This window comes from Prionailurus bengalensis, chromosome B3 (genome assembly GCF_016509475.1).
Source record: "Prionailurus bengalensis isolate Pbe53 chromosome B3, Fcat_Pben_1.1_paternal_pri, whole genome shotgun sequence".
Taxonomy (NCBI): domain Eukaryota; kingdom Metazoa; phylum Chordata; class Mammalia; order Carnivora; family Felidae; genus Prionailurus; species Prionailurus bengalensis.
This window is the reverse complement of record NC_057355.1, coordinates 74,297,709-74,316,250: the sequence shown is the minus strand read 5'-3', so window position 1 is coordinate 74,316,250 and position 18,542 is coordinate 74,297,709. Positions and strand designations below refer to the sequence as shown.

The following is an 18,542-nucleotide window of genomic DNA, read 5'->3' as shown; positions in this document are numbered from 1 at the left end:
GGTTATGAAAATAGAGTTAATAAAATTAGGTAGTGATGATGGTTAATATGTTGCACTAAATACCATTGAATCGTACACTTAAAAGGTAATTCTTGATGGTATGTGAATTATATCTAACAACAAAACTCATATAGCTTTTCAGTGGGATATGCCAGAGGTATGGCAAACTGACACTTTTCTACAGCGAATAAAATTAAAGTTCTCTTACTAAATGATTTCTCTTTAACAAATGCTAGCACCTAGAACAGCACTTGCTGGGTACTCAGTAAGTTTGTTGAATCAATGATTACCACAAGCATAAAGAAAGGGAAAAAGGCATTTGAGATTAGCAGAATTGAAAGATGTTTTAAAATCAGGTCTTGATTTAAGAAAGGCCACTCATTTCAACCATACATAAAAGGAAGGCTGTTATCGGAAAAAAACAGCAACCACTTTTCTTTATTGCTGATGTCAGGTTGGGCAAATCCCGTCTGAAAGAGCTCTGGGCTGTCATTGCAAAGACCTGACTCAGACTCTCACTCCAGAGAAATGTTAGAGATAGGCTCCCCCAAATGTCTTAGACACTTCCCTCCCACAAGATCCATGTGAGACTAGGTTCATTCCAATCCCTCAGATAAGAGGGAGCTCATCAGGGGTGACTGACCAAAAAACAAGCAATCTTTCCCAAGGAAAGCAACTTTCCTTTCATGCTACTTCCTCTAAAATCACTGAGGATGATGCAGGAAAAATGAAAAGACCAAGTAAGGAAAGAAATCTGATGCTTGTGAGGATAAGAACTAGCAGGTCCAGGATGAAGGGAACCCCCAAGGTGAATTAACACCTTCTGAGCACCTAAGTTATACAAAGGCACAATCCATACCCTCAAGGAGCTTGCAGTCTAGTGGGGAAACAGGGATGTAATTGTTTTAATTATAAAGCTATGAAGTACTAAACAGAGATAGAAGCAATATGCCCTGAGTGCAGGAGTGATTCATAATGACTAGGGAATGAAGAAAGGTTTCTGGCTGTAGTGCCTGGCTTTATACATTACGATTCTGAAAGAGCAGATGGAATGGGCACAGCATGAGCAATAAATGAAATATAATAAAATTAACTGCAATGCACAGGGCATCACATGTAGAACAAGATGTGACAGGGAAATCTAATCAGAATTAAATTGGGAAAGGACTTCATTCCACATCTGCGTTTACAATTACTGGTGGTAGAACAGGGGCATTTCTGGCAACATTAAGTTTGTGGAGTCAGACATCTACCAGGAGCCCACTTTAAGATGGGGAGTTGCTCAAGCAATTAAAATAGCATGGAAAGAATGGGCAGGGTATGGAGAACTGACTGGACATATAAAATTAAAAACAAAGAAGGGTCAAAAAAATGACAATCGCCTGTCCAAGATCCAGCAATTTGGAAGGGGTTTTGCAGATAGCCACTTAACGCCCCCTGGTGGATAGAGACCTTCCCAACATTAACATCAAGCTACTTCAGACCTCTCACATTCTAGCAAATATTGATACCATCGCTACCATACTCCTACTAATCAGCCTCTGCAGCAATCTCCACGCTATTCTAGCTGAATGTTGTTAGAGCAGACAGATATCCCTCCCGCTGCAGAATGCTTAACAAATGACACAACAGGAACAGTACAACAAATGAGCAAATACTTAAGTGGTCAATACTGACCTGAGAATTCAGAATACAAAGCCATTGGAGAAGTGGGTTAAGGCTTCAGAGATATATAGGACACTCATTTCTTTAACCTAAGATTACTGAAGAGAATACCTAGGTCAGAGGCAATCACAAAATATTCTGGGAACAGAGGTTAATGGTGCAACAGAATATATAAAGGTTTAAATTTGGAAATCCTCTAAGTAATGGAGAAGACTTGAGCAGGGCCAGAGGGGCAGGAACACAATGTAGCAGTACCCAAGGAATCTGGATACCGATTTGACATAATACAAAATAGAGAAATTTGGTGTTAATGTGACCAACTACTAAACTTAAGGATATTAAATCAGTAAAAGCCAGTTAGTTAAGTCCTAATTAATGGAATGATTCAAAATGAGTTAGCTGAACAGAGTAAGTGGTCACTGCATGGCTAGAAAAGATATTGCCACGGTCTTTGTTAGTTAACTACTTTTTCCCTCATTTTTTGAGCTGACTTTGGGGTAAAGACAAGAAAAGCTACCCAGATACCCCTAAGAATCTAGTGCTGCTGGTGTGGATAATTCATTTGCATGTTAAATTTACTCAGGAGTACACACTGAAGTGCTATCAGATTACTCTCTTCTGGCCGTTCTTTTACATTCCCAGGCTCATTTGATTTACCTCAAATGCCAATCAGGGCTACATGCTACCCAGAAAACTCATCATCCTCAACTAACTACACAATGTTCCTGTTAGTTGTAATTTTAACTCCTACTCCTTAATTCGTAAATGAGAACTTCCCCTCCACAACACCAGCACTTCCACAAAGGAGAATTAACAGCCATCTGGGATCTAAGAGAAAATAGGAAAATAGATAAATAACCCTTACACCCAAAAGGCCAAACAATTTTTATTTTCAAAAACAACTTTATTCATGACACATATTAAAAAAAAAACTCCCACCCCCTGGAAATGAGCTAAAAAAATAAAGAAAATCCACCTCCCACCTCCCTGTTCCCACTTCCTCCCATTCCCTCCAAATAAAAGGGAAAAAAAGGCAAAGGAAAACAAAACAAAACAAAAAACTGAAAAACAAAAAAACGCCCCAAAACCCCCCAAAACAAGGTAGTGCATTTCCCCAAGGGGTAGGGGAATTTACACTGGAGCCGCTGGGAGCGGAACGGAGATCTTCCGGCTACAGAAACCTGCAAAGAAAGACACTCAAAACAGAAAAAGAAACACAAAAGGAAACAAAATAGATCACCAGGCAATCTGGAGGGGCAGGGAGCCGGAAAAGAGGGGTGGGATGGGTGGTAGACCTGGCAGGACAGGAGCAGGCAGGAGGGGACTGTGAAAGTTAGGGAGAAGATGGAGGGAAGGTAACAAGCAGAACAGTTTGGTGTCCTTCCAGAGCCCTGGGTAAAAAAAACCCCTCCTACCACCCATGCCCACCTACCCTTGAGCAGCCCCCAAGGTGGTGAAGTGGGACAGGGAAACAAGGGGAGCAGCTTGCGCAGTTGAGACGTGTCCATGGCGAATCCCCAGAGTGAATGAGCAGCCCCCTGCCCCACTCCCTGGGCCTTCCCCTACTCCCCAAAGCAGGTCCCTCCTCAGCAGTTAGTTATGGGATTCTCCCCCCTTTCCACAGTATATCTTTTTTTTAAAAAATATTTTTTTTTCCATCAAGGTCATCTTCTGTTTTTCTTTTTTTTTTTTTTAATTCTTTTTTTTTTTTCCTTCTTTCCTCTTTTTTTCCTCTCTCTCCTCCTAATACACACTTTTTTTAGTAAGGGGAATACCATGATGTCGCTCTAGCCCGGCCCCTGGAAGAAAGAAGGAGAGTTAGGTGTTAACATAATCACTTAAGAGTCAGCACAAGCCCCTCCCCATGGGCCCTTGCCCCAGTTATAGTGCAGGGAATGGGGGGAAAGAAGTTTCCAAGTATCCTAAAACTGACCCCATTATCCCAGAAATAGTGACACACCTGGCAAATGGGAGGGGACAATTTAACAGAACACCTTGCCATTGGCAAAAAAGCGTATCTGAGATAACAGGGGCAAGAAAACGGACTTATTGTTTATCCACTTTTCAGTCAGTTCTCCACAGCTCTAAACCCCAGGCCTTCACCATCAGATCCTCCCTAATTCCTGGGAGTAGATAAGTAAATCTCATGAAAAGCCAAGGTCTATATGCTTATCCTGTCTATTTAAAGGCAAAGAGATGATAATAAAGCAACAACATGGGCATCACACTAGGCCCAGAGAAAAAGTTAACCTTGTAAAACACTGGCTCAGTTAAAGAGTAAGTATCTCATTATCCTCCCACATGGCTGTTGAAAAGGATCAACTAGCCTCTGGTATTCTTCCAAGGGAGGTTCAATCTTCAACTCCTCCTTAACTCTGGGAAAAGTAGCAAATGTCCAAGCAGTGCCTTCACTACTCTGAGGCCGTTCTTCCTGGCCTGTTTTGTAAACACCTTCACTGCCACCAACTCTCAAGGGAAAAAAGGCTGGGGGAAGAACAATCTCTCAGAACAAAGTGGAGAGATCCAGCCCTTATCACCAACTCTTGCTCCAGAAAACGATGATGAGACTGGCCTCCTGGCCTGGCCTGCAACTACCTTCCTCACCCTGCACAGGCAGGAGACCAAGTCCCTGGAGACCAAGGGGAGGGTAAGTGAGGGAGATTCCTCAGATCAGGAGAGAAGGAAACATACAGGGCTCATGGGAGGCGGGGGGAGAGGAGCAGCCCATCTATCCTGACCTGTAGACGCGACCCCGGGGCCTGCTGTTAAAACCACTGTAGAATCGAGAGCGGGAACTGTTGTAGTTGGTGGTCCGGGCACGGTATCGGGCTCGTGGGAAACCCCGGTCTGTTGTGCTGATGCCTGGTCTGTTGGTTCGTTTTGGGATCACCTGACAGTGATGGATGTACAACAAAAAGCCTCAGAATAAGCCTGGAGAGTTTACACAGAACCAGAACAGAAATGGGCATGGGGCTTACCTTGATTTGTCTTCCTCTAAATAGGGACTCATCTAAGGCCAAGGAAGTCCTCACTGACTCTTTGTCTGAGAACTCTATATATGCAAACCTGAAAAAAATAATAGTCATTTTATCTATCTGAAGTTTAAAAAAGCAGCTTACGTGTCAAATCCAATTTTTAGGCATGCTTTACTCAAGTAATAACACATCCATATTTTTTTATTACTTTTCAAAAAATTCTTAAATGCAAGATTTCAATCCAAATTTCTAGCTACTCTTGGAAAACTATAAAACAGTATCCACAGGGCCTGGATTTCCACATAGCAGAACCAGTTAGGGCTAAGCAGAAGCTGTCCCTCTCTCTTCTAGCTCACGAATACACCCACACTAACCTTCATCTTTATCTAAAGGCCTCTGAAAGCATTTACGTGCAACCCCTGATATATATCAACATTAAATCCTCATAAGATGAACACCACTTACTTTAACAGCAAGTTAACTTACTGTTCAATATAAAACATTTTGTCTACTTTTAAAATGTGATTAAAATGACCTCAACTTACTTCCCTACTTACCCTTTAGGATGGCCACTAAATTTGTCACAAAGTATGGTAACACGGTTGACTGAACCACAGCCATGAAAGTGTGCTTCCAGCTCTTCTGCTGTTGCACCATAGTCCACCTGTGGGGATAAAGGGGTTATGTTTCACAGGTACTGGGCAAACAAGCTCCCATCTCAACAGGTATCTCTGCCGAGCCTCTGGGCTGGGCCACCATATACACCAAGGCACATCAAATCTGATTCTTTAAGAAACTAATCCTTTTCTCTTCCCAATCCTAAAGCCTCTGCTGATCACCAGTACCTTTTACCTCCTCCAAACCCTCCCAATATTCCCCAAATCCACCACCTATCCTTGAGATGTTCCTTTCAATACTCCTACTGAGCAACTCCCAAAACAAGAGCTTCCCCCAACACCAATCAGGGCCCTAATACATACATTGCCAACATAAATGGAACGGGCATCAGCCTCCATCTTCTCTTCAATGGACATGATCACTGGGCCAGCTTTGAAGAAAAAAGAAATCGGAGGGGAAAACAAAGCTAGTTTTCTATTTGACCAATAAGTGTACCCCTCCCACCACCAGTGCTACAGTGAAGGCAAAGATTTAGGTCTGCTCAGTTCCCTGCTGTACCCATTATCAAGAATACCATCTAACACACAATAGGTACTCAGTGAACATTTGACAAATCAGCAACAGATTAACACAGTCCTAAAAACCAGAGAGAACAGTACAGGAATTCCCTCCTTCCCCCAAACCAAGTCCCTGTTTATTGAATAACTTTGAGTGAAATCATTTGAAAAGTGAACAAAATCAAGGGAACCCAAACTCAACATTTCTGGATTAAAGGGAAAGCCCCCTGTAGTGGAGCAGTTTCTTAGGACTCTTAAAAGGTCTCAAACTAAAAGAAGAACCATGAGCCTTGAAGGTCAAATGCCAATTGGAAACCTCCACAAAGAGTAGAGGTAGAATAAAGAACAAAGAGCAACACACATGTAAAAAGGACAAAGAAAGGCACAAGATTACCATCATCAAAACAGGTTTTTGCCTCACTAAGGTCAGAGGAACACACAATGGACAATGACCACAGCACCTGCCCAGTAATTGCTCAGACAAGCAGCCTCAAAGTCCCGAGCATCTAATCCCATACAACCCGTGTTCGCATAACCCTTCCGAGGACCCGGGTTCCGCGTGCAACCGCCAGTTACTCACCATTGCCTGGAGGTGGACTCATATTCATCTGTTTCTCTACCTCGTTCTGTAGCTCCTTTAGCTTCTCGGCTTCTTCCTCCATCTCCCTGACTCGAGCTTTGATCGCTTCCAGCTCCTACAATGAGTGGAGAGGGTATGGAGAAGAGCTTAACAGGAACCAACGCAAGGGCTGCGCCCAGCTCTCCGTCCGAGCGCGGCCTCATGCTCGGCCATTTCCCTCGCCCCACACGCGGGTCACGATGAAAAGAAAAGCAAGCTACCTTCTCTAAAACAACACTAAGCACCCATAACGCCCGAATCAACCCGGCTAGGCCCCTTCTGGCGGTCGAGGATCCGTCCCCGGCCCTGCCCCAGCCACGTTATTCCCCGCCCACCCCCACCCCCCGCCTGCCTCCCGCCTGCCTCCCGCTCGCCCGAGCTCTGGGCCTCCCGTGACACGGACGGCCCTGCTCGTTCGCCCTCCTTCCCTCACCGGGTCCTCAATGGCGCCGTCCCCCGGGTCACCCTCGACCAGTCCCGGCTCCTCCTCCTCCTCCTGGCTGCCGGGGGCTCCCGAGCCAGGCCCAGGGCCCGGAGCTCCCGGGGGGGCGCGGGGCCGGGGCGGCTCCTCTTCGGGCTCGGGCTCCGGCTCGGGCTCCAGCAGCAGCTCCTCAGGCTCCAGTTCCTCAGACTCCAGGCCGTTCCCGTAGTCCCCTGCGCCCCCCGGGGCCCCCTCCCCGGCCTCCCCACCGGCCCCGGGCACAAGATGGCGCCGCCGCCCCGGCCCGGAGCCCCGACCGCCCGCAGCCCCCGCTGCTGCTGCCGCCGCCGCCGCCGCCGCCATCGCCGCTCAGACTGGGGCCCGCCGCCCGGCGATTGGAGAACTGCGCCGGGCACGCCGAGGATTCATTAGTCTAGCGGCCTGCCCGTCACCACCAGCTAGGACTCCATTGGGGAATATTACTTGACAATCAAATAAGATCCCACCCTTAAGGCGGGATATTGCACCAAATTCTCAAATCCCGGTAGGGGAATTGGTCTGTCAATCAACATATGTCCCACCTCCTCTCAAGTCCTTAGGTAACAATACCGCCAGAGCTGTGACGACATTCCTGCTTCCCGCCCCGCCTCCAGGCGGATCCGCGAAGTATATGACGTTCGGGGATTGGCTGCTGGCTGGGTGAGGGGAAAGAACCAGTCTTCCGATCGCCTTGCCGCACCGGCCGTCTCAGATGCCGATTGGCTCGCGGGATTTGAAGGGCTAACACCCGTTTCGTGACAGGTGAACCTTGCCCCGCAACGGACGGCCAGGCTTCCATCAAGGGAAACCCGAGGTCACATGACTAGTCCTTAGGGAGGCCGCCATTTTGACACTACTGGTTGCCAACTAGAGAGCTGTTGGAAGGCAGAGACCGGAAACATTGAGGCGGTTTCTGGAATTTGGTTTGCTGACCAGGAAAGAATCAGTAGATGGGATATTGCTGGAAATGGAGGTTCTGAATGGCGCTCTCCAGTAAGCTTACTTTTCCCATCCAGGTTATTGGTACCAACATCCACCAACCAGTTCTCCCAAACCAAAAAGCTGGGAGGAATCCTCACTCCAGAGCTACTAGCCCTGTCTGATCTGTCTTCCTTGCACAGGCATACTTTACAAACCCCTGTTCATACCCCAGTTTTAGCCTTTTTCTTGGACTGTTTGCTACAGCTCCCTAATAGGTCTCTCAGCTTCCAGGGTCATCTTTCCAAGCCTCGCCGCTACTTAGAGCCGGCTCCCTTTTGCTGGCCCGGTAAAAATAAAACTTTACCGTGGCCTTAAGAGATCTCAGGACCAGCCTACTTCGCAAATGTTATTTCCACGCTTCTCGTTCCAGGGGGGTGTACCTGCACACAGGTCTGTACCTCTACACGCAGTGTATCCATGTACACTGCAAGCCCCAGCATCACCTCTACTGAAGAACTTTTCACTACCCTCTCCTTTCCCATGACAAGCAGGCCTACTCCCACTGTGCGCTCATTTTGTCCTGCATTGTGAGTTTGGGAATGAGTGGCTGGATCCTACTTATATTTGCAACCCCACTGTGGGGCAGTATGCTTTGTACCGAATAGATGTCCAATAAATGTTTGCATTTATTGGGGGATCTGGGTGCCACCCTCATTTTTCAACGCTTTCCCAGCCCCCAAACCTTCCTTCAGTCCGCAGAGGAATTCCTCCTCGCAGGTTCCCAACACACGTTTGTACTCTGAGATAACCAATGAGACCTAGTCCTGGAAAGCAGGGTTGCCCTATTGTAGCAGTGTTACTACGCATTTTTTAAAAAGTAAGGAATGACGGTGTTAAGTTTGCAAAAGGGTTATTTGTGGCCAGACCAAGCTACGGTTTGACAGCCAGATTCAAATGAGGCCATTCAAATTAGTTAAATCAGACAACCCCAATAGGATGTGTATGGCTGGGGCAGGGATTTGGACAAGAGGAGATCTCTGTTAGCAAACCAAAAAGTCAAAAGCTTTTCAATATACCCCATTCTTCCCCTCACCCTCACTTCTCAAAAATCCTTACCTCAGGAACAGGGGAATTCTGAGCAGAGTCATAGTTCTTAAAATTTCACTGAAAATTACTTCAGCAGCCATCGCAGCTCCAGTGGTCTGGGAGAACTAACGTGAGCACCGAAGACAAACCCTAAAAGATTGTGAAGTCGCTGGAAGAAAAAGGTTTTCTACTAATCTTAACCTAATCAAGATGTTGATGTTTTATTGGTGCCTGATTTAAGCTAATCAGGCAAATCAAGGGAAATGTCATTTTTAAAATAATGCTTCAAATCCTAATTTTGTTGAGCACTTGATTTTGTAATAGGTACAATCCTAGATTCCTTATTATATCTCATTGAATCCTTAACAACAACTCTATGAAGCAAATATTTCCAAAACTATAACTTGTTTTAGGCATGAAGAAAGAGTGAAGTAACACCCAAGTCATGGAACTAATTAGCAGTGAGTAGGTGGTAAAAAGTGGTGGGACATCTGACCAGCTCAGGTCATGACCTCCGCATTCAGGAGTTAGAGCCCTGTGTCAGGCTCTGTGCTGATAGCTCAGAGCCTGGAGCCTGCTTCAGATTCTGTGTCTCCCTCTCTCTGCCCTTCCCCTGCTTATCTCTCTCTCTTTCTCTCTCTCTCAAAAATAAATAAACATTTTAAAAAATTTTGGAGGTGCCTGAGTGGCCCAGTCGGTTGAGCGTCCGACTTCTGCTCAGGTCATGATCTCACAGTTTGTGGGTTCAAGCTCCACATGAGGCTCTGTGCTGACCGCTTGCTCAGAGCCTGGAGCCTGCTTCAAATTCTGTGTCTCCTCTCTCTGCCCCTCCCCCGCTCACGCTTTGTCTCACTGTTTCTCAAAAATAAATAAATGTAAAAAAAAATTTTTTTTAATTTTTTAAAAAAAGGAAAAAATGAGCAGGGAATTCAGAGCCAACTTTCGAAACTTAGATCAAAATTGTTACAAGGTCTGCTTTAATACACAAAAATTACATTATGTGTGATGTTGAAATTCGGAAAAAGACTAAATTCCCACAATAGACAAATGTTTAGGCAAGTTGTTATTATATCCAAAGATTATTATGCACCTATTAAAAGGTTTACACATAATGTGTAATAACATGCAAAAGTAATTATGTTAGGCCAAAGAAGTAAATATAAAATTGTATATAAAGTATAATTAAAGTATCATTATGATGTGTTATTTTTTAGAAAAATAATTTGGACTGGGGCACCTGGGTGGCTCAGTCCGTTAAGCTTCCAACTTCGGCTCAGGTCATTATCTTGCAGTTTGTGAGTTTGAGCCCCGTGTTGGGCTCTGTGCTGTCAGTTCAGAGCCTGGACCCTGCTTTGGATTCTGTGTCTCTCACTCTCTCTGCCTCTCCCCGCTCATTCTCTCTCTCTCTCTCTCTCTCTCTCAAAAATAAATAAACATTTAAGAAAATTAAAATAAAAAAATAATTTGGACTGAAAAAATAAATAACTTGGACTTCAGGGGAAAAAAGGGAGCAAGAATCAGTTCGATGTTTCCTTTGGTAATATGTACTAAAAGCTTTCAAAATGTTGAGATTCTTAAACCAGTAATTGTATTTCTTATGATCTGCTCTAAAGAAATAATCTAAAAACTGGATAAACATTTGAGAATAAAGACATTCATCAGAGTGAAAAATATGTAAGCAACTTGAATGTCCAAGTGACATACTCAGGAAAATTATTATATACACATAGATGTAATTTTATATGGTCATTATGCCTTCAAAACATTTTTAGTAACAAGGAAAAAACTACAATATAATGGTAAGCAGAATTGTAGTATAGAAAATTGTATATACAGTATGATCATAAAATATAAGCACGGACAGAAGATGGGAAAGAAATACGCCAAAATATTAATAGTAGTAATTTCTGAGTAGTAGGATTATAACTGACTCCTAATTTTCTATGTTCTATGATTTTTTTCCACAATATCATATATTATTTTTGTTTAAAATTAAAAAACCTTCCAACTCCCAAATTAATAAGCATGATTACTTTTACAAACACATTTAAAAAGATATTTGAATGGTGACTTGTAAAGTAAGATACTTCCCTATTAGACTGTAAACTGTAAAAGGCAGGGACATGATCGTAATTATATTTGTATTCTCATTGCCCATCACTCTGTATTCAATAAATGGTAACTGAATTAATGATCTTCCATAATAATTTTAATATCTTACCTGTTGTTGATGCATAGAGAACATCAAAGAGATAAGTTTCTCAGAATGAATTTGTAAAAAATTATTATGCAATGATGTGAAATCTACCCATTATGAGTATAATTTTCCTTCATTAGTAACCTCTCAATAGAGGGCCATGGAATTTTGGGAAAATGGAAACTCATTGATGCTGTGTGCCAGAAGAAGGAAAAATGTGCTAATAGAAGTGAATGGATAGTGGAAAAAAAGGAGAATTAGGGGTGCCTGGGTAGCTCAGTCGGTTAAGTGTCTGTCTCTTGTTTTCAGCTCAGGTCAGAGGATCTCATGGTTTGTGAGTGTAAAACCCGCATCGGGCACCATGGTGACAGTGTGGAGCCTGCTTAGGATTCTCTCTCTCCGTCTCTCTCTGCCCCTCCCATGCACTATGTGTGCGTTCTCTTTCTCTCTCTCTCTCTCAAATAAACTTAAAAAAAAAAAAAAGAATTAAATCACTAAAAGGGGATGAGGGCAACTCCAGTTCTGTACAAAAGGGAAAAGTTTTCTCACTAAACAACATAAATACTTGGCTTTTTGGTAGTTTCATTCCTGCTTTTAACTCTTGCTTTTTTTGCATGCTGCAATAATTTTCTATAACCTAGAACTACGTTATTTAATATGGTACCTATTAGTCACAAATGGTTTGAGCACTTGGAACATGAGTAGTCTGACTGGAGATGTACTGAAAGTATCAAATATACACGGAATTGCAAGACTCTGTATGAACAAAAGACTGTAAAATAAATTAATAACTACTTAATATTAATTATAGGTTGAAACTATAATAATTTTTACACTGGGCTAAGTAAAACATTGTGAAAATTAGTTTTATAACTGTTCCTTTTTGGTTTTTTTGTTTTAATTTTTTTTAACGTTTATTTATTTTTGAGACAGGGAGAGACAGAGCATGAACGGGGGAGGGTCAGAGAGAGGGAGACACAGAGTCCGAAACAGGCTCCAGGCTCTGAGCTGTCAGCACAGAGCCCGACGCGGGGCTCGAACTCACGGACCGCGAGATCCGAAACAGGCTCCAGGCTCTGAGCTGTCAGCACAGAGCCCGACGCGGGGCTCGAACTCACGGACCGCGAGATCGTGACCTGAGCCGAAGTCGGCCGCTCAACTGAGTGAGCCACCCAGGCGCCCTTGTTCCTTTTTGTTTTACTGAGACTACTAGAAAATGTAAAACTACATATATGGCTTGCATTATATTTCTGTTGGACAGTGCTGATACAGAACCTTGAAACCTTGATCATAGACTTACCTCTATCGTGGAGCCGACTCTCAATTATTTTCTAATGCAAAGTCTAGCCTCGCCTACCTTAATTCCTTAGGTCTGTCCTTGCAGGGAAGTGAGGTGTGCACTTAAATGAGAAAGAACCTCCTTTGGGCTGCTTATTTTCTATTCTGCTTCGTTAACTTTTTAAAAACTTAAACTTATTTTAATATGCTGTACCAGAAATATGTGTTCTTTATAAAAAAAAAATCAGAAAATACAGTAAAAAGAACAAAATAAAACACCAGTAAAATCCAACACCCACAGATAATCACTAATGATATTTTGGCATATATCCTTCCTGAAATTTTCAGTACATAAATACATACAGAGGCATGTACACACACACATATTTACATATTTATTTTAGCAAAATGGGATCATACTGTATATATTGTTTTCTATTTTCTTTTTTACCAAGATAGAAACATCTTTCCGTATCAATAAAAATATTTTTCCAATTTCATTTTTCATGACTTTCCTCAAAAGTCACCTTAGAAATGAGGGTTTTCCCTGACTATTCCATTTAACATTGAAATTTACAGTTACACTTTCCTAATTCCATGCTAATGAATTATTTTTCTTTATAGCATTTATCACTTCATAACATGAAATGTTATGTTAATATCAGAAGTGAAGTGAGTACTGGGGAGAAATGCTCATTGTCATTAGAGGCCGAACCACAAGTGAGGACTTGGTCACCATCACACAAAGATTTGGGGTAAGTTTTCCTTGTTTTGGTTTGTTTCTGGTTTATAGCCATCCCAAAGTACTGTATATACACACCCTCTTAAGATTTGGGTTGGCATAGGGGCACCTGGGTGGCTCAGTCAGTTAGAACTTGGAACCTGCTTCAGATTCTGTGTCTCTCTCTCTTCTCCTCTCTCTGCTCCTCCCCCACTAGCACTCTGTCTTTCTCTTGCAAAAATAAATAAACTTAAAAAAACCTGTTTTTAAATAAATAAAATTAAAAAAAGATTTGGGTTGACATAGATGGAGCTCTTAGCTTTGGGCATTTGGCAGGGGTTAGGAGATGGGGAACAACTCTGATTTTCTTTTCTTTATGGTCTCAACACTTTCCCAAGTCCTTGTTACTCTAATTCTTGCCATTAACAAGGTCACGAAGAGATGATTAGATCAAGAAATGTCCTGACACCAGGCTATAGAGTGTAGAAGTCACAAACCCTGCTCAGTCCTTCTCATTAAACTTCTGGGCTTTATTTTTTTTTAATACGACCATTACATATTACACAAAAATAAAAGTCAAATGAACTTGATATTTATAAATTATTAAATAAAAATACAGGAATATATATTTATATTTATAGAGCTTTTTCTTTTCTTCTAAACTAACCAAATCTGTTCTCTCGCCATTTTATGATTTAAAAAAGTAAAATAGTATATACCCTAGAATAAGTGGGGAGTAGGATTAATAATCGCAGGACCTAGTTGCCCTACTTCTGCTCCTTCCTTGGCCTAAGCAAAATCCCTATATGTCCCTTTGGGCTCTGGAGAGCAAGAAACACCCTCTCTACCTATTTAATCTCTGAAAAATGGCAATTAGATTTATTTCCCTTATTTTTTAAAAAATGAAATAGATTTAAAAATTGGGAGCCATACTCAGCCTTCCTGGCCAAGAGCTAATCCCAAGGAACTATATGGCTCTAGAAGAGTCTCTAGTTTTCCCTGACAGAAGAGTCTCTGGGGTTTCCATTGCCCCTCAAGGACAGGACAGATCAAAACTGCCCACTACGGTCCCATTCAAGCTATGCTTCTGGGAATCCAAGCCCTTTACCCTTTCAGAAAACAACTTCTCCTTCTACCAAGGTGTGAAGGCCTCAGAGCAGGGCATTTCAGTTACCTGACCACGGTCCCTGATGCTCCTGTTTGCTAAAGGTCCCCAGGAGAGTTAACAGGGATAGGTGGTCTTGTGGTAGAGGGGAGGGTGGAGTCTGCCCCAAACCTGGGGGAGCACAGGCTCCCATTTGGAGCTGATGGTCTAGTCAGTGGTTTTCCAACTTTTTTTTTTCAGCAGCAAACCCCTAATGCAAATAAAATCTTACCCTGAACCCCGATATGTAAGACAGCTACAAGGGGAGCTATTCTGTTTAAGGACAAGTAGCCCAGCCTGCTCAGCACCCCCTCCCTTCACCTCCCCAAGGCCTCCTGAGGCAACCCCTAGGAAACCTCAGGGCTCTGCCAAGCAGCCTGAAAACCACTGGTCTAGTTTGTCCTGAGCAAGTCAGAGACCCCCCACCCCACCCCAACTGCCTGCCACAGACCAGCTCTGAGTTTCTGGTATCAGCATACTCACGATGGACCAAGTGGCACATGCAGTCTTCCACCTCCCCTATAAATACCATTAAAAAGTGCAGCCCTCTCTCAAAAGCAAAAGTCTGGGCTAAACACCTGAGGCCAATTTTGGTCCCACATTCTTGTGAGTACAACTATGTTGCCACATTTTGGGACCAAATGAAAATCCCAAGAAGAGTCAACCATGGTCTAGCTAAGCTGATCAGTGCTCAGGATCAAGGGCAGGGTTCTAGAGCACTGTGTCTGAAGTCAGCATTGGAGAGCAGCAATTTTAGCACCTTGGGAAGTGCAGCAGTGAGGTCTGGCTCAGGGCATGCATCTGGAGTGAAATCATTTCTTTCTCAAAAGAAAAAGCTATAAGTGGAATCTGTTCTAGAGGACTGTGAGCTCTAAAGTTAACGTCCTCAGACTCAGAGGTACAGACAAGTAACACCCATGCAAACAGCGTGGCTTCAAAGAAAATATAAATGCTTCTAGGTCATGGTAGGTACTCTAGAACCCATATATCTGGCCCTTGATAAAGCAGCACCAAAGCCCACTACACGGAATAGGCCAGTCACGGAGTATAGGTCACCCTCACACCTATGGGGTTCAGAGCTGGAATGTTCCTCTCAAGGCATCAACAGTCTCACTGAGACACAGTGCAAGACCCAGACTGTACTCTAGATCAGCATTTACCTCCACACACTCACAAGGAAAATTAGAGTCCCAATTTAGAGTTTGAGTTTGGGTGCAGAAAGTCCCAGAGACAGGGAACACTTTAGGCACCAGTGTGCCCCAGTGGGAGAGGAGGGCGGCAGGTAGGTCCAGCTCCCCACCCACCCCCACTGCAGGCTCCACGGCCCTGTTTTCTGTCAGAGCCCAGGAGGCAGCAGCAAGTGCATGATGCACAAGGAATAGGGACGGTGAAGCAACAGGGCCAGCTACAGAACTTATCTCCAAAGCCCTGCAAATGACTTTCTGTGGAAAAGTGCCCAAAGCCCTCTTCTGGATACAGTGTTTTTCCCATAGCCTTGAGGCATCAGGACAAGGAGAGGGGGAGAAGGGAGTTGGGAGGAGGGGCAGAGAGCTGCCCCTTGTTCTTGCCACTTCAACAGGGAATGTTTTCTCTGTGAATACGGCCGCCACCATGTGAGACAAGCAGCCTAGCATGCACACAAGCATGCGTGCACATGCATACACATGTCCAAGCAGCCCAACATCACAGCCACCTCTCCCTATCACCTGAAAACTCCAAGCTTCCATTCCAAAGGGATGTGCCTTCGGTGTTTTTCCCCAAATCTCACTCATCCAATGGAGACACAACCCCTTATGCAAATCCTCCTTCTTTAGGGCTACAAAGTAAGCTCTAGTTATAGTTTTGTGTGCCTATACCTATAGGCATGATCTCTCCCACCTCCTCCCAACCCTGGAATGCCTCCATCTCCTGGCCTGCTCGCTTTCCAAACACATCCCCTAATGTCTCCAGCTCATCCTTCCGACTGCCTGCCTGGCCCACACAGCTTCTTCCCACAGTACCCTGCCCCTTCCCATCCCCATTCCATGCCCATCCATTCACCCACTTCTTCCAAGGGCATTTCTCTTGTTCTGTTCCTGCTCTCTTGTCCCCCAACTACACCTAGCCCCACCTGTCCCTGGACTTTCTCACTTGCTAGCAAAAAAGGCCCCTACAGTTACCAGGGCCCCCAGTGCCACGGCCCCTGTCAGCACTGTCCTCACTGAAGCCCAGTTCCCCTCCCGCAGACGCCGCGCCTCCTCCAGGGCCCCGTCCCCGTATAGAGCTGTGAACTCCGCCTGTGGGAGAGAAGGGAAGTAGGAGAGAAAGGAGAAAGGGATATCAGGAGAGGAAAGAGTGGAGGAAAGAGGAGAGGAAGAGTTCCAGTTCCATCCACTACAAGCACTACCCCATACCCAGCTCCTCTCCAGCCAAAGCTCTACTGGCTGCAAGCCCCGATCATCCCCCATGAGCGCCTGGCTCATTTGCCCTTTCTGCCTCAAGTGAATCCCAGCCTTTCCCTGGCCAAACATTTTGCTCGGAACTGGCATCCTTTGCCAAGGCTTTCCTGACCCTCTGACACCCCCCCCCCCCCCCCCCCCGCCCATGCCACATACTCTGGTGTAAAAAGCTCCTGATGGCTGGATGCCATTTCCCTGCAGGCACTGTGTATTCTGTCCTCTGCTTTGGACCATGAGCCCATCCAGTGATGACTGCATGGCAGCCCTGGAGTGCGTGACACCCATGGTGAGAGCATCTGATTCCACCTAAATAGGGAGACTCAGACCCCAGCCTCCAGCCAGAACCCCTGTCTTCCCTCTGGAGACCATCTTTGCAGAGGGGTGTGCAGAGCAGCAATTGAGAAGCTTCTTACCCAGCCCCCACTGCTGTGAATCCAGTCAGCCAGCCGTGTCTCCAGGTAGGCCACCATCCACTCTTGCACTTGTCCCACAAGTGGCTCCATCTCCTTGTTGACACTCTCAGCACACAGTGCGGCTCCAAAGACAAAGAAGGCCACAAGGCGGCCCCAGTTGGGGCCCCCTTGGAAGAGTTCATCAGAGACCTGGGTGAAGCGTTGCTGGGCTGACCCAGGGGTCACATGCAACTGGGCTGCCAAATCAGAGAAGGTGCGCCGGAAGCGGGTCTCAAACTCATCTCCAGCTGCACGCATGGCTTGGTGCAGTGGGTCAGCTGCTGGGCCCTCCCCAGGGCCTGCTCCACAAACATAACCCTTCTGCCTCAGCTTATAGCCTACAAAGTCTGCCACTAGAGCCCGTGTGTCTGGGGCTGAGGCTGGGGTCGCCATCCGGGCAGCTGTAAGAGTCAAGGATGAAAGACTGGCATGAATATATGGTCAGAGAGCCAGAAGGGGCACTTCAGGCTTGGCCAACCCAGTGACAGGTGGGAGGAAATGCTCAGAGACCACTGAGCAGGGAGGGGCAAGAATGTGGGAATTAAGTCAAGGTGAGAGGCCAGAGCATGAGGGGCTGACCATTAATTTGTAATGTGTTAAATTAAATGTAAAACAAGTAAATTTTATTTTTAAAATACTTTAGATTCTTTCCATAATAAAAAAACACCAACTCTATAACCCCCCTACAAACCCCCTTTCCACAATACACACCATTTTAGCTTAGGGTCTTAGTACCTCCCCAGAGGGAAGATGTGAAGATGCTGGCAGAGGCACAAGATGGGGGAGGAGACAGGAGCTGAAGGAAAAGGTGGGAGAAGCAAAGGGCTGCCAGGGACAGAGAAGGAAGGGGACACTCACCCAGCCTGGATGGCAGCTTTTAGGACCCAGCGCTGGTGGCAAGGAGCCCCCAGCTGGGGCCTTTCATCCTCCTGGCCTGCGTGGAGCCCTGGGAAGGGGAGGGGGAGAGCAGAGCTAGGCGGGGAAGGCCATGGATCACAGCCTGGACAGAGAAGACTGGGGGTGCAGCTCCCGGGACCGGCCCCTGCCCCCAACGTTCTACCAGCTGTGTGGCCGAATCCATGTTTAATGACTGTCCTCCCAGGAAACCCAGGGCCAAGGGCTTCCTGCCGACACCGTATCTACTCCCGGCTCCCCCCAGTGCAGTCCAACAGCCCAGCTCCTCCTTTACCCCCACCCTCAGCAAGTCTCCAACCCCTCCTGCCTGCCAGGTTAGGGATCTCACGGGTCAGGCCGCTGCCAGGATCCGGGCCGTTTCCTGGTGCAGGAGCTGGGAGGGAGGGAGAGACGGAGGAAGGGAGGGAAGGAAGGAGGGAGGAGAAAGGGGGGTGGGAGGGAGGGCCCGGCGCCGGGTGATGATGGGGCCCAGAGATGCGTCCAGAGAGAGGGGCGG

At 45.5% G+C, this 18,542-nt stretch overlaps 1 protein-coding gene and 1 long non-coding RNA gene across 5 annotated transcripts; one reads left to right on the top strand and one right to left on the bottom strand.

Annotated features, from left to right (window-relative positions):
* Positions 1-3,339: 3,339 nt before the first annotated feature.
* LOC122468892 (bcl-2-like protein 2) lies at positions 3,340-18,469 on the bottom strand. 3 transcript variants are annotated; one of them, XM_043555818.1, is made up of 7 exons: positions 6,868-7,233; positions 6,396-6,510; positions 5,621-5,688; positions 5,198-5,304; positions 4,644-4,731; positions 4,404-4,555; positions 3,340-3,464 (listed from the first exon to the last, which is right to left on the bottom strand). In XM_043555818.1, exons 1-7 carry the CDS (start codon positions 7,216-7,218, stop codon positions 3,425-3,427), a joined length of 921 nt encoding a protein of 306 aa, XP_043411753.1. In that variant the 5' UTR covers positions 7,219-7,233; the 3' UTR covers positions 3,340-3,424. The 3 variants fall into 3 exon arrangements, with proteins under 3 accessions (XP_043411753.1, XP_043411755.1, XP_043411754.1); XM_043555820.1 differs by lacking the exon at positions 6,868-7,233 and adding an exon at positions 6,656-6,748; XM_043555819.1 differs by lacking the exons at positions 3,340-3,464; positions 4,404-4,555; positions 4,644-4,731; ... (2 more) ...; positions 6,396-6,510; positions 6,868-7,233 and adding exons at positions 12,583-16,517; positions 17,093-17,532; positions 17,990-18,077; positions 18,375-18,469.
* Positions 7,543-17,111, top strand: LOC122468895. 2 transcript variants are annotated; one of them, XR_006293336.1, is made up of 3 exons: positions 7,543-7,656; positions 13,001-13,131; positions 16,881-17,111. It is a non-coding gene; the product is annotated as an uncharacterized LOC122468895 (long non-coding RNA). The 2 variants fall into 2 exon arrangements; XR_006293335.1 differs by lacking the exon at positions 7,543-7,656 and adding an exon at positions 8,974-9,083.
* Positions 18,470-18,542: the final 73 nt, after the last annotated feature.

Bases quoted from the DNA above. Each gene is read 5' to 3' on its own strand.
- LOC122468892 (XM_043555818.1), bottom strand. From the start codon at position 7,218: ATGGCGGCGGCGGCGGCGGCGGCAGCAGCAGCGGGGGCTGCGGGCGGT. The intron at 6,511-6,867 runs GTGAGGGAAGGA...CACTCATTGTAG, and splicing joins ACGGCGCCATTGAGGACCCG to GAGCTGGAAGCGATCAAAGC. The intron at 4,732-5,197 runs GTAAGTAGGGAA...TATTTTTTTCAG, and splicing joins TTTAGTGGCCATCCTAAAGG to GTTTGCATATATAGAGTTCT.